The 14,123-nt window shown below is 38.5% G+C and overlaps 1 protein-coding gene across 1 annotated transcript; it reads left to right on the top strand.

Moving 5' to 3' along the window:
- The first annotated feature begins 7,461 nt into the window (after nt 1-7,461).
- tamm41 (TAM41 mitochondrial translocator assembly and maintenance homolog) lies at nt 7,462-12,918 on the top strand. The gene is made up of 8 exons (XM_077727215.1): nt 7,462-7,843; nt 8,635-8,817; nt 8,900-8,992; nt 9,622-9,772; nt 11,394-11,539; nt 11,961-12,126; nt 12,508-12,570; nt 12,664-12,918. The coding sequence occupies exons 1-8, from the start codon at nt 7,706-7,708 to the stop codon at nt 12,753-12,755; spliced, it is 1,032 nt and encodes a 343-aa protein (XP_077583341.1). The 5' UTR covers nt 7,462-7,705; the 3' UTR covers nt 12,756-12,918.
- Nucleotides 12,919-14,123: the final 1,205 nt, after the last annotated feature.

Raw genomic sequence — 14,123 nt, 5'->3', positions numbered from 1 at the left:
CGTGTGTGCCGTGTGCAAGCAATGGAAGGGGTTTCCTCCTTCATGTGTTATAAATCCACCACCCCTCCCATTCCATTTTTATTTGCGAACAAACGAGTGAACCCTGCAAATGCCAATGACAGCTAAATCTACTATTTATGTCATAGGATTCTATTGTATCATCATAGTGTAACATCTTGCTGAGTCATTGCAGCACCAGCAAATAATACAAATGTTCTAAATTATGCAAAATCCTTCTCAATTTAGGTATTTTCTGTGACATGTTTTAGTTTGAAAGGAACAACTCTTTTTTTTCTTTCTCGGTCTCTCTGTATTGGAAATTAATTTGTGTCAGAATATGCAATGCTGGCGGACCGGTGAATGAGTGGTTGGCGCTTCGGCCTCACTGTGGAGGACCTGGGTTCACATCCAGCTCAGTCCACATGTGTGGAGATTGCATTTTCTCCCTGGGCATGCGTGGGTTTCCTCCCACATTCCAAAAAAAAAAAATGGATGTTAGGCTGATTGGACACTGTAAATTGTCCCTAGGTATGGGTGTGAGTGTGCATGGTTGTCTGTCTCCTTGTGCCCTGCGATCGGCTGTCCACCGATTCAAGGTGTCCCCCGCCTCAGACCCGGAGTCAGCTGGGATAGGCTCCAGCATAGGTCTGCGTTGTTGATAGGCGGCCCGGTATACGAGTGGTTAGTGCATCGGCCTCCCAGATTGGTGTTCACTGTGTGGAGTTTTCATCTTTTCCGGTTTCTTCCTACGTCCCAAAAACCTACAGGGTGGGCTTTTTGAGCATTCTAAATTGCCTATAGGGAGGAGTTTGAGGCTGAATGGTTGTCTGTCTCATTGTGGCCTGCAATTGGCTGGCCACTGATGCAGGGTGTGACCCGCCTGGTGCCTATAGTTGGCTGGAATAGGGTACAGACCCCCACAGCCCCTGTCATCCTAGTGAGGATAAGCAGTTTAGAAAATGAATGGATGAATGTAGTTTTATCAAGTCACATGTACTGTAATTATGATATATAATAATATTGCCACAATCACTAAAATGCTATCTTTCTAACCTGATGGTTTTTATTATGAAACAGCTGTTTTGGCCTTTGTGGGAGGTGACATTTGGGTGCCCTACTGGATCTGCTGCCACCACAGCCTGGCCTTGGATAGACATGGGACAGGGACCATGGAAAACTATTGACAAATAAAGTACAAGATTTAATCCATTACTAACACTGAGCATGAAATTGTTATTCCCAAGAAATACAGGATTTTAATGCATTGCATTTTAGCAAATTTGTGTGATGTTGTGACTTTCATTCTCTCTTCCTTATTTTCCTTTCACATCCGAATTCTTCCAAAAGGTTGGAAATTGTGTGCCATGAAAGGTCACCCACTATTGGCTGAATACACCGCACCTAATCTCACCTGCCACAAGAGACGAATCACCCTGTTTAAAATGTACACACACTACCTTTCGACAGGCAAAGCTAATGATGACTAGTGCCCGCGTTAGCTCACTTTGGATGTGAGGTTGTACAATAGTAATTCACCAGGTCGAGAATAGTTTCAGGTGACAAAATGGTGAGTATAAGAAATGCCCAAATATTTAGAAAAGTGTTATTCTGACAAATGAATTTCAAGAGCAATTCCAAGTAAAACATATATGCATGTTTGCACCTTTGGGCTAAACATAGGAGATCGCATCTCCTCCGTTGCTGCGTGTGTCACCGAGGTTGCCGTGTGAACTGAAACAACATCCTATCAGCTCCTCCTGGCTTACATGTCGCATGGATGGCACAAATTACAATTTCCAAGCAAGGATTATATAACCATTTACAATAGTACCTCAACATACGAGTGCCCCGACATACGAGGAATTTGCGATACAAGTAAAAATTTGAGCAAATATTTATCTTGATATACGAGACAAATTTTGATATACACGCATACAGCGGCTGCGAGAGGATTAATTATGTGATGCTATTTATATATATATATATATATATATATATATATATATATATATATATATATATATATATATATATATATATATATATATATATATATATATATATATATATATATATATATATATATATATATATATATATATATATATATATATATATATATATATATATATATATATATATATATATATGTATATAATCATTTTTGTGAGACAGCTCGGGATCGTAAAAAGTCACAGAGTCCTCGTTCCAAGGACTATAAAACAAAATTAGAATTAGGCTTAGTGTAAAGTTAGATTAAACGTATTTTTTCTATATCACAATTCCTTGAATTTTGTTTATGTTATGTAACGAGCCCATTGCCGTGCAAAGTCTCTCTCGCTCTCTTTGTCCCATCTCTCTCTCCCCTCCACGAAATCCATCTAATTTTAGTACTATGTTAATAAATGGCGAGTTATAACAAATAAAAATATTTTTCCAATCCAATATCCTGTTTTCGGTGTTTTTTCAGAGGGTTGGAACAAATTAATTTGTTTTTAGTTCATTTTTATGGGAAACGTTCATTTGAGATACGAGGGAATCAACAGATCGTATCCCGAGGTACCACTGTAATACAGTCTCTCATATTATTTAAAGAGTGACAGAGCTCAGTTTTTTCTCTAAAAGTAAAACACACAAAAAATAACCCAATGAAATGGAACACATTTACAGTAGTTGCTCAATGTTGCAGTTGACATGAACTAAATGAAATCGATATTACAACTGCAGTATCAATAAAGAATTAATACCAGAAAATGTTACGTGGAATTGAACATTTCTAGTTTGTTCATTTTGTTATCGATTAAAAACAAATCAATCAAGTAGTGACAAAGATTTTTAGATTATCAGATAGACCTGAACCTTAAACATGAAAAACATTCATTTTTTGAGGAGAGGGTAGCAAAATTGTTGCAGAAATTGCGTGATTTACAATACTGTCTATAACATAGCAGAAACAGAAAAGCCATAAAAACAATTGTGGCACAATTGTGTAAAGTTAACAAAGCAACAAATTTCACGGGGACGATGAATACGCACAACAACGAGAAGTCACCATGATAGGTTATGATAGGTCAAATAAGTAATCCCACAACGACTGACAACGTCAGTGTTTAAATAAATGCATAGGCAGAGCATCACAAGACAAAACCCAGTACCTCGATAGCTTGCTATCCAGTAAGCAATGCAAGCCACCAAGATGACAAAGGAACATTAACATAGAGTTATAATAACGTTAGTGCTGTTTTTTGCAGCATGCTGACAAACGCTCACAAATGTACCATACCATCTGACTTGAACCGCAAAAAAACGTGCGGTCAAAACATGGCTTAAATGAAACAGTTTTATGTCAGATCCTCTGCCATTTCATGTATTTGTACAATGTCACTGTAAGACTGGTAATATTTATAGATATAAAAATGTATGGATATCAAGTATGGATTGCAATTAATGTCATATAAAGTATACGAAAGGATAAAAAAGCATGACTACTTAGATGTGAAGATTAAAGTGGATGTTTCTATCTTCCCAGCGGATTGCACAGCATCTGTGCTTCTACACAAATCTGTGTGTGTGTAGGGGGGGTTATAACGACAGTGCTTTTGATGTTCTATCCCGATGGCACGGACAGCAATGGTAATCTCCATGGTAACCGTTGCACAAGAGCTGAAGGGAATTTTCTAGTTATTGTTTACATGATTCTATTCGATGGAGATGTAGGCGAGTGTCTAATATTTGGAAAATTGCTTCAGAATGTCCTCCTGATGCGAATGGTCACAATGACTAATTAGTCAATGGATTGATTGTTGATTCATCACATCCTGAGCCAATTCATCTTTTCACGCAAAAATTACTCAATTACAATTGGATTAAACAGTCTGGATTAGATGTGAGGCGCACAGCTAAATGTCTCCAGCAGACATACATGTTCTCTTGAGGCAGGGGTGCTCACTGAGTCGATTGCAATCAACCAGTCGATCTCCAAGGTACTATTGGCACATCGCTGGAGAGTAAGATTTGATCCAGTCTGTTAGTTTCTTTCTGGCCTCAACAATGTCTCACTTGTATCACGACATCGCAATGTGCCCACAGCAATACTTACACTTTTTTGAACACGCAAATCCTTCTCTTTTAACAATCATTAGACTCTTAAGTGGGTCTTAAGTGTGGTGCCAACATCCTCGCCTAACATAAATGACCTGTCACAGTTGCTTGTTACCGTATTTTCCCACATATACGCCGTATTTATTGCAAAAAAAAATATGACTGAATCGATGGTACGGCTTATATGCGCACAAATTAGACTTGATCTGCATGAACCTGCAGGGTGACAAAGACGAAACGCCATAACGCAATGCAACCAATACTGTTTTTTATTTCACAATATAAAAAAAGATTAAATGCTGAACTAAATTTATTCAAAAACAATTCAAAATCAAAGAAATTCAAGAATATAAAAACATATCTTGCCTAAAACGTGAAAAAACTCAATTAGCTGCCTGCGATTGCTCGCTCAGGGATGACAAACTAGACCGCTCCGGACACACTTCCTGTTTGTACTGCTCACGTGACTTCCTTTTTTAATTTGTCCTAGGTGCAGACAACACCCATAAGGAATGTGAAATCCAGCAGACAATCTTTTGGATTCATACAGTATCTCAGAAATACCACATGTGATGATTTTTCAGAAGATTTTTCCATCAAAGTAACACATTTGTAAACCCTGTTAAAACCATGAATATGGAGATGAAAATTGTGAATCAGGAGGCGTTTTATTAGATTAGATTAGATAACTTTATTCAAGAGGCAGTTTGTGGATTAAGCTTTATTGACCTGGGGGAACCTCAAGGATGAAATACAAACCTAACCCGTTTTCCAAAAGTGGACAGGGCAGGAAACTCAAGAAGGCAAGTACGGTTATCGTGGCTCAGTTGCTTGATGATGTGACACAATGGCAGCAAACACTAACATAGGAAGTTTTATACAGACCAGGCCGAGCACACACCGGTATAGACACTTATGATAACTCGGCGACAAGCCTTCAATGGTGAGCCCTGCAGGCAAGAAACCACCAAAATAAAAAATAAATTAACTCCACTGATCATGATGTGTAACAGTCAGTAACCCCCCTCCAGGCCTGCCAGCCAACGGTCCAGACTGAAAAGAGGCCAACCGGTTAAAGTCAACAGTTTTGTCCATGGCTGGAATCCATGATCCCTCTCCAGGTCTGCCTCCCGACGGTCCAGACTGAGAAAAGGCCAACTGGTCAAAGTCAACAGTTTTGTCCATGGCTGGAATCCATGACCCTTCTTCAGGGCTGTAGCCATCCCAGTACACCAGGAAGTGCTGTCCCCTCCCCTGCTTCCAACAGCCAGAATCTTACTGATACCGTACACCAGTGTCCGTGGTTGTCCGTCTACTCGTGCACTGCGATCGGCTGGCCACAAAATGTAACAGATTGTGGGCGGCCCGGCGACTGAGTGGTTAGCGCATCGGCCTTACATTGGGAGATCTGGGTTCAAATCCAAGTTGGTCCACCTGTGTGGAGTTTACATGTTTCTCCGGGTCCTCTGGTTTCCTTCCACATTCCAAAGGCATGCATGGTAGGCTGATTGGACACCCTAAATAACCCATAGTCATGAGCGTGAATGATTGTCCATCTCATCATGCCCCGCGATCGGCTGGCCATTGATTCAGGGTGTCCCCTGCCTCAGGCCTGGAGTCAGCTGGGATTGGCTCCAGCATACCCCTTGACCCTAATGATGATAAAGCGGTTGAGAAAATAAGATAATATGAGATAATGTGCTTTTGATTCATAGGGTTTCTCGTCATGAAATCCAAAATGTGTTACTTTGAAGGAAAAATCTTTTAAAAAACCATTGGATGTGGTATTACATGCAATGATTTATGAAAAGATTTTCCCTTCTAAGTAACACATTTGTCCTCCCCATTAAAACCATGAATATGGAGGTGAAATTTGTGAATCTGGGGGCAACATATACGCGAAAAATTGTAAATTTCAATAATTTTAATGCAATTTTAAGGGTGTGGCTTATATTTTCTAGGTTTAATTGACAAATTTGTAAACGAGATGTTTACCCCCTGTGATTTTATACAGCACAATTCTCTCAATTGAAGACTTCAGGTACTTATAGTCAAATCAGTCAAAGAAACAATAAGCCAACTAAATAAACCTGATGGTGTAGTACAGGGGTGGTGAACATGCAGCTCTCGAGCTGCATGTGGCTCCCAGCCAAAATGAATGCGGCTCTTTGCTTCTTATCATATTTTGTACATACTGTAGCTCTTTGGCTTGTTTCATTTTTCTCTTTTTTTATTATACCTTAATACACACTCAAGTTCATCGAGGCTCATTAAAAACAAATACTTAATACATTATATTTTAAAAATAATATGGAAGATTGCATTTTTTTATCCTGCTTCTTATGTAGGATGTGGCTCTTTGACTCTCGCAATTTAAAATTTGTGCCACCTCAGCTGTAGTAGAACGTTTGCCTGACTTGGATGTGGGCAACGTTGGTTTGATTCCTGCTCAGTTGATTGGGAGTGCAAATGGTTGTTTGTGTGTGTGCTCAGCAACTTGAAGTCTTCTGGTATAGGCGCCAGCATCCCCCAACCCTGATCAAGAAAAATGGAGAGAATGAATAAATACAAATCTTTACTCCACAAAACCTACCTAAATTATTTTCTATATCTGATGAAGGGCACTGCTATACTAATATTATTATTGGTCTGGTTGGTTTTGTATGTAGTATGTCTTTCTGTTTTCTCTTTGCTACATTCAGCAAGAGAAATCGGACATCTAATAAAAACAACCGAACTGAACTGACATTTAATAAATTACACTTCAAACCTGGGTGAGTGGTTAGTGCGTTGAGCCTCGCAGTGGGAGACCTGGGTTCAAATCCAGCTTGATCTACCTGTGTGAAGTTTGCATGTTCTCCCAAGGCCTCTGTGGGTTTTCCGTGGGTACTCTGGCTTTCTCCCACATTTCAAAGACATGCATTGAAGGCTGATTGGACACTCTAAATTGCCCTTAGGTATGAGTGCACATGTAAATGGTTGTTTGTCTCCTTGTGCCCTGTGATTGGCTGGCTACGAAATCAGGGTGTCCCCTACCCCTGGTCTGAAATTTGTTGGGATAGGCTCCAGCACCCCCCGAGACGCTAGTGAGGATCAAGCGTTCAGAAAATGTGATGAGATGAGTAACTTTGAAACCTGACACCTGCTGGCCAAATGACTATAATAGCCGGTTTTCGATCTCGTCCAGAAAAACTCTTTTTTGTTTATCGGACACCATACATATGAAATCATTTCTCAATACAAAACTCTTGGTGGTAGATTATTTAGTAATTGTTAACCCACGATGTCCTTAGTTTTCTATTTCAGACCTATTTCATGTGTTAAACTACATTTCCCATGAACCTGTTTACTTAGGGTAGCTCAGTTATGACGCGTAAAACGCGACACTGACAACAAATGTAAACTGCAGAATGGCTGTGGTAGACTCAAATCAAAACAATTTTATACGGCAGCGCGTTGTCTGTTTGTATTACTAATAATTTTGAAATCGTTTCTTTTTCTTCTTGATCTCCTAGCAATGATTCTGAATTTAATGTCAGTGGCTGTTGTCGTAAAGAGTAGGTTTTTGACAGGGAGCCAAAGCTGAGTACTAAGTACTGAAAACATGACTCTTCCGACTTTGCACAACACCGGCGTGCTTTACAGAAGAATTTTGTCCCAATTTCCCCAGGATATCAGTTTAGCTTTTGCATATGGATCTGGCGTATTCAAACAGCAAGGGACCACCCAAGGTCAAATGGAGGTAACGAGTGACAACTATACACAGAGCACACACAGGGCACTGATATACCTACTATGCGCTGTATACAGGGTGAGACAGCTATAGTCGTGGTTAATGATTTTTACTTACCTATGCAGGGATTTCAGGAAATAATACTGAAAGAGTAATCCAATCGGTTTAAAAAATAGCGAGGGGTAGATGGCAACAGTACTATTAATTAAATGATGCATGAATACAAACAACTTTGATGACACGAGGGGATGAGTAAATAAATGAAAAAAAAAGTAATTTTATGCGAAGATTGGACAATGTTATATAGGATGGATGTATATGAAATTATGAAGGAAGAAAAATATGCTTTAAATGTGGAAAGCAAGGCAGGAATGGGGTAGAAATAGTAAGGAAACAAAGTGCATGACACAAGGAAGGTAAACATACAACAACAAAATGTACAAATCACGGAGCAAAGAAAACATGAGTTAAAAAATGAAAAGATGCCTGGAAAAATTGCATTAGGAATAATGTTTACCTGCATTTTGGTCTCTTAAATAAAAAAAATATGGTGTTAACTGTAGAAATCTTGCTTTAAACATGCCTTGTAATGGAACAAGCAATTTTATACAGTTATATTTCTGCGGGCAGTGTGGGTTTGATTCCCACTGTGTGAAAGTGTGAGTGGTTGCAACCCCTTCAAAAATGGGCTATATGGAAGATTCATTAATGAATGAGATTTATACAGATACATTTAGGTTTGTACCTTGGCATTTTGCTGCAGCAAAACTGTAATGTCTGTATGTTTTTTTTCCATTCAGAAAAATATGCTGGACTTTGTGTTTGCGGTGGATGATCCAGTAACATGGCATACCATGAATCTGCTGCAGAACCGTAAACATTACTCCATCCTTAAATTCTTGGGACCCGCTATGATCAATTCCATACAGAGTGACTACGGGGCCGCTATGTACTATAACACGCTGGTGTCAGTTGATGGGAGGGTAAAATCAACCAGAATCTAACCAAGATACGTAACTTTGAATGAATGAAAAGATACAGAAAATCCTGTTTATTTCCTCCTAGGTTATTAAATATGGCGTGATAAGTACAGAGTGTCTAATTGATGACCTAATTCACTGGAAAACCATGTATGCTGCAGGACGTCTGCACAAGCCGGTAAGTGGTATGTTTATTACTACCCTCACTTAGTTACTTTGTGAACTATGCAGGCAGAATTAGAACCACTGTTCATAGCAAGAAACACAGTGCACAAATAGAATGTAGTTTATGGTAATGTATAGTAACAGTAGGAAAGTATAAATCATATAAAAATATTACTACGATTATTCATTCATCCATTCATTCTCCGTATCGCCTACCCTAACAAAAGCTGTGCGTCGTGCTGGAGCCTATTATTTTTAAAAATAAGAAAAATTGTGGGAATAAATACCTACTACAATGTTCAACAATATTTTTTTTACATGTATATATATATAAATATATATATATATATATATATATATATATATATATATATATATATATATATATATATATATATATATATATATATATATATATATATATATATATATATATATATATATATATATATATATATATATATATATATATATATATATATATATATATATATATATATATATATATATATATATATATATATATATATATATATTTGTATGTATATATATATATATGCACATATATATAATGTTGTAATTGAAGGCATAGCTTAATGGTAAAATTATGAATGAGGGTGCTGTACTTGGGCTTCTCTCTAGGTGAAGTTGCTGGTGCAGGGAGATAATGGAAAGCTGCGAGCAGCGATGGTTTCCAACCTGAAGAGCGCTGTAACGGCCTCATTTCTCATGCTTCCTGAAAGTTTCAGTGAAGAGGAGCTTTTCCTGCAGATAGCTGGTCTCTCTTATGCTGGTAAGTTTTTCAGATAATTATATATGCAATTATATATACATACATATGTATGTGGTCTGAACTCTTTTGGTGCGCTTCCTCTGTACATTACAATTGTTGCAAGCGACCCAGGACTTGACAACAAACCTATGCATGTGCAAACAGCGTTCTGTATTTGAACAAAATGGACTGAGCGGGATAAAATACAGAAGTAAACAATGACGGAGCCCCAATGTGCAGGAAGTGTCGGCAGCAAGTTAGAGGGTATTGATGTAAGATCTATTTTACGTTGGCATCTGCCCAAATATCTAGAAGTCATTCTCTCCTCATCGAACCCCCAATTCATGTTAGCCGACGTACTGCAAACCAAACAATATTTCCCACATTTCGTCACTTTACAGTGGTTATGGAAGTCCGTTATGTGCGAATAGAAATACAAAGTGAACCACACCACAGTCCACGACCACCTCCCCTGATAGGTCTCACGCTGGCTGTTTGGTCCGGACCAAAGTTCGCTGGTTTGTATTCACACTGGCACAAATAGGGCACAGTACTGTGGTACTTCGAATTACAAGGACCCCGACATACGAGTGATTCGAGATACGAGTACAATTTCGAGTAAATAATTATCTCTAGATACAAGACAAATTTCTAGATACGAGAAAGCCAAGTGGCCACGACATGAGAGGCTGTGTAGGATTTCTGTTTTTGCCGCATCTCTTTCGTGGATAACAGATATCTACGATCACTGAGCGGAGCGTTGCGTTTTTTTCAGTGTTTTCTTTTTTCCCCGTCACTCAGCGAGAATGGCGGAGCGATCGCTAATAAGTGCAGTATATATATACATATTACTTCTCGTTGGCAAGTGGTCGTGCATTATCCTATTGTGAGAACATTCGTGTGCATCATTTTCAGAATATTTTGAAGGGAATACAAAAGCAAACAGTCCATCGATAGTGAAAGTCAAGGTGGAGGCGGGGCCAATAGAGCCAACCCAGAAGAAGAAAGGTATCAAACCTTAATACAAATTTAGAATGAAGTTTAGTGAGTGGTTAGATTAAACATATTTTTGAGTGTCTGCATCGTAATCCAAGTTCATTTAAATTTGTATATGTTATGAAACGAGCGTGTTTCCGTGCAAAAAACGCCCCCCCCCCCCCCATCTCCGCCTCTTCTTTCTGTCCGTCTCGCTTTCTGTATAATTTTAGTAGTATTAAACACATTTTAGTAATATTGAACCACTAGTTATGTTACTTTGTTAATACATGGCGAATTAGAAGAAATAAAACATTTTTTCCAACTCAAAATCCTGTTTTTGGTGTTTTTTCAGAGGGTTGGAACGAATTAATTTGTATATAGTTAATTTCAATGGGAAACGTTCGTTTGGGTTACGAGAATATCGACATACGGGCTCAGTCCCGGAATGAATTAAGCTCGTATCTCGAGGTACCACTGTACTGACTTTTTAGGTTTGATACGGACCCGACAGGTCAGATGTTACCGTGCCTTTTTTTGCGTAACCACATTGCACAACATTTCAGACCCATTCAGTTGTGTTGAATCACATGTTATTGCCTTGCCTGTGACTGCTGAACCTCAGACTTGTGATCTCTCAAGAAAATCATGACGTGCTCCTCTCAAGGTGATTTCCGGATGGTGATTGGAGAGGATAAATCCAAGGTGGCCAATATTGTAAATGACAACATTGAACACTTTCGGATTCTCTACAGTAACATCTTAAAAGACTGTCCGCAAGCGGTCTACAAGCCCCAACAAGGAAAACTCGAGGTATGCTTCTGTGAATGTTAAGTAATTGTTAAAATGATGATCACACTATCAGAGTTTACAATTCTGGAATTTCCAGAGTTTACTCGGGCTAGTAAGGCAAACTTTGGGACTCCTGACAACCTCCACAAACTCCAGAAATCCCAAAAATTGTCACTTACATCTTTTTTTAAGCATCCATTTTGGAAAAGTACCAAATTTTCAATTTAAATGACTCAAAATTCCCAAGATTGTTGCGCCATCCGCTATCTTCTGCATTTGATTCAACTGCACTGTAAACTGGATAAATTCGGTAACATGGGTGCGTTGTGAATCATCTAAGTTACAAGTTGAGAGTGTTGTTGTTCTGTTTCCGCATTTAAAAGCCTGTTTCAATCTTAAATCAAATGTGGTTGATGAAAAACAAATCTGAATCTATATGCAGGTCGACAAAAGCCCAGAAGGCCAGTTTGTCCAGTTGATGGCGCTTCCTCGGACCTTGCAGCAGAGAATTACCAAACTGGTGGATCCTCCTGGGAAGAATAGAGATGTGGAGGAGATATTGCTGCAGATGGCTCAGGACCCTGACTGTGGAGTAGTTGTGCAGCAAGGTAAAGAAAAAACAATGCTTTTTTAGAGTAAGGTAACGTAGTTAGTTTCAAAATTGAATAATGAGGAAAGTACTAATTTATTTACTTTTTCAGAAAAAAAAATAAGTTTCAAATTTGAAGGACAAAAGATGTGATAGTTATAGTGATGATTGATATCGGATGATATTGTTTTTATCGTGATAATAAATTTTGTCATCGCCTGCCAGACGGAGGATTCATTCATTCATTTTATGAACCGCTGGCCCCCAAAGGCGGAGGATATAAACACTAAATTGTACTAATCATATCTCGCTGGGTTTAAGACTTCTGAAGACTGGGACTCGAGCGAGGTTTAGTCCTACACATGCAGATTGCAAATGAATTAAATGTGTGGTATTTTAGGAATCTCCTCAATTGTGAAATCATCCAGCATAACACAGAGTATCAAAGGAATCGCTACAGCAGGTATGCTACTTTTCCTTGTGTTATGTTCCTTTTAGTACATTTTTTTCTTTGTAATTAAAAAATTCTCTTTGGTTTGTGTTCTTTTTCGCCCAGGCCTGTGGAAGTCCATGTCCTATAGCGCTAAGAAACTTATGAAGATGTGGAAAGGTTGGAAGAGGAAACCATCTATTTCACAGACTTCGTGATTTCTTCGATGAATCAGTCAATCTTTCTTTCATCTTAAAGTCTGATAAACTGGAACATTAACATTCACACACTCGTTAAAGATCAACTATATTGATTAGATACTGCCACTTTGAGGTGATTTAACTAAATTATGAAAAAATAAACTATATCAAGATTCACCAATTTTACATGCAATAAATACTCATTTTTTAACATTCAGAATCACCAGTTTACATGGGTAAGGTTTACCACAATATAATATTTGTAATCATTCAGCATTCAAATGTGCCGGACATTTTCTCGATATGCAGAGAATGTCTTAAAGAAAATTGCATAATTTCTGTTGACAAATGATATAGTGCTATATTCTGTCAGTACACTAATGTAGTGATTATCAAATGTGGAGTGCATTGTTATGTTTCACATTTTACACCATATTTGCAACATAAAAATACTTTCTCTACTCAACTGACCCCAATTCTATACAAAATCTTGTAATAAATGTAATAAAGCCGATATTTTATCTTAACTATAAAAAAAAATATCAGGATATGCCATCCACGCTGAAACTCGCAAGTGAAAGACGGGTTAAAAATGGTCAGAGCTCCGCTTCTTCTTCGGCCATGAATGGGTTGGCACTCAGCGCTGAAGAAGCAGCATTTCACTGTAGAGTGTAGAAGAATACTGTGGCGAATACTATAAAAGGGCCAAATGCACTACTTCTTGCCCTTTCCTGTTTTGTTGCGAGTGAATTTTGCATCGCACACATTACCTGAGGAGAAAGACTATTTCTTGAGTCGTCATTGAAAATACCTCCTAAATATTGACGTTCCTTTCTTACTCCTGTAAAAAAAGATGGGATTTGGCAATAAAAATATGGATGGTATTAACGGCTAATGTGTAGACTGTAGAGCTAATGGAGACTTTCAAATTGCTGGGTTTCCATATCTCTGTTGATCTCACTTGGGCGCAGCAGAAGCAACATTTCCCAAAAAGTACTTAGGATAGAGCAACAAAACACCAACTTGCTGTTGATCCAATACCGGTCAACCATTGAGAGCATGCTGACCCACGCTGTATGTGTGTAGCACTCAAGTCGTCATCAACATAGGTCAAAAGATAATCAACTGCACCTCCCGTACCTCCCCTGTCCAGCATCTATCTACAAACCCTGGTGCCTAGGATGGGCAAAGAGAATTATAAAAAAAACATAACAGCCAAGACAAAAATACTCGAGGAGAGCTTCTTCTCAAGAGCTGTCACAATACTCATCTCGAGTTCTGCACCGAGGAGGAACTAATCAAGATGAAAGTTTGTTCCCTCTAAGCTGCGTAACTGCACAATTGCGCACTGGTCGTACACTTTCAGCGCTCAAGAAAACCTATCCA

The sequence above is a fragment of the Stigmatopora nigra genome, chromosome 10, assembly GCF_051989575.1.
Source record: "Stigmatopora nigra isolate UIUO_SnigA chromosome 10, RoL_Snig_1.1, whole genome shotgun sequence".
Classification (NCBI taxonomy): Eukaryota; Metazoa; Chordata; class Actinopteri; order Syngnathiformes; family Syngnathidae; genus Stigmatopora; species Stigmatopora nigra.
The sequence above is the reverse complement of the archived record's forward strand: the minus strand, read 5'-3'. Positions and strand labels throughout refer to the sequence as shown.

Coding starts and splice junctions, on each gene's coding strand:
- tamm41 (XM_077727215.1), top strand. CDS start 7,706: ATGACTCTTCCGACTTTGCACAACACCGGCGTGCTTTACAGAAGAATT. Junction 8,818..8,899: donor TGGTGTCAGTTGATGGGAGG/GTAAAATCAACC, acceptor ATTTCCTCCTAG/GTTATTAAATATGGCGTGAT. Junction 9,773..11,393: donor AGCTGGTCTCTCTTATGCTG/GTAAGTTTTTCA, acceptor GCTCCTCTCAAG/GTGATTTCCGGATGGTGATT.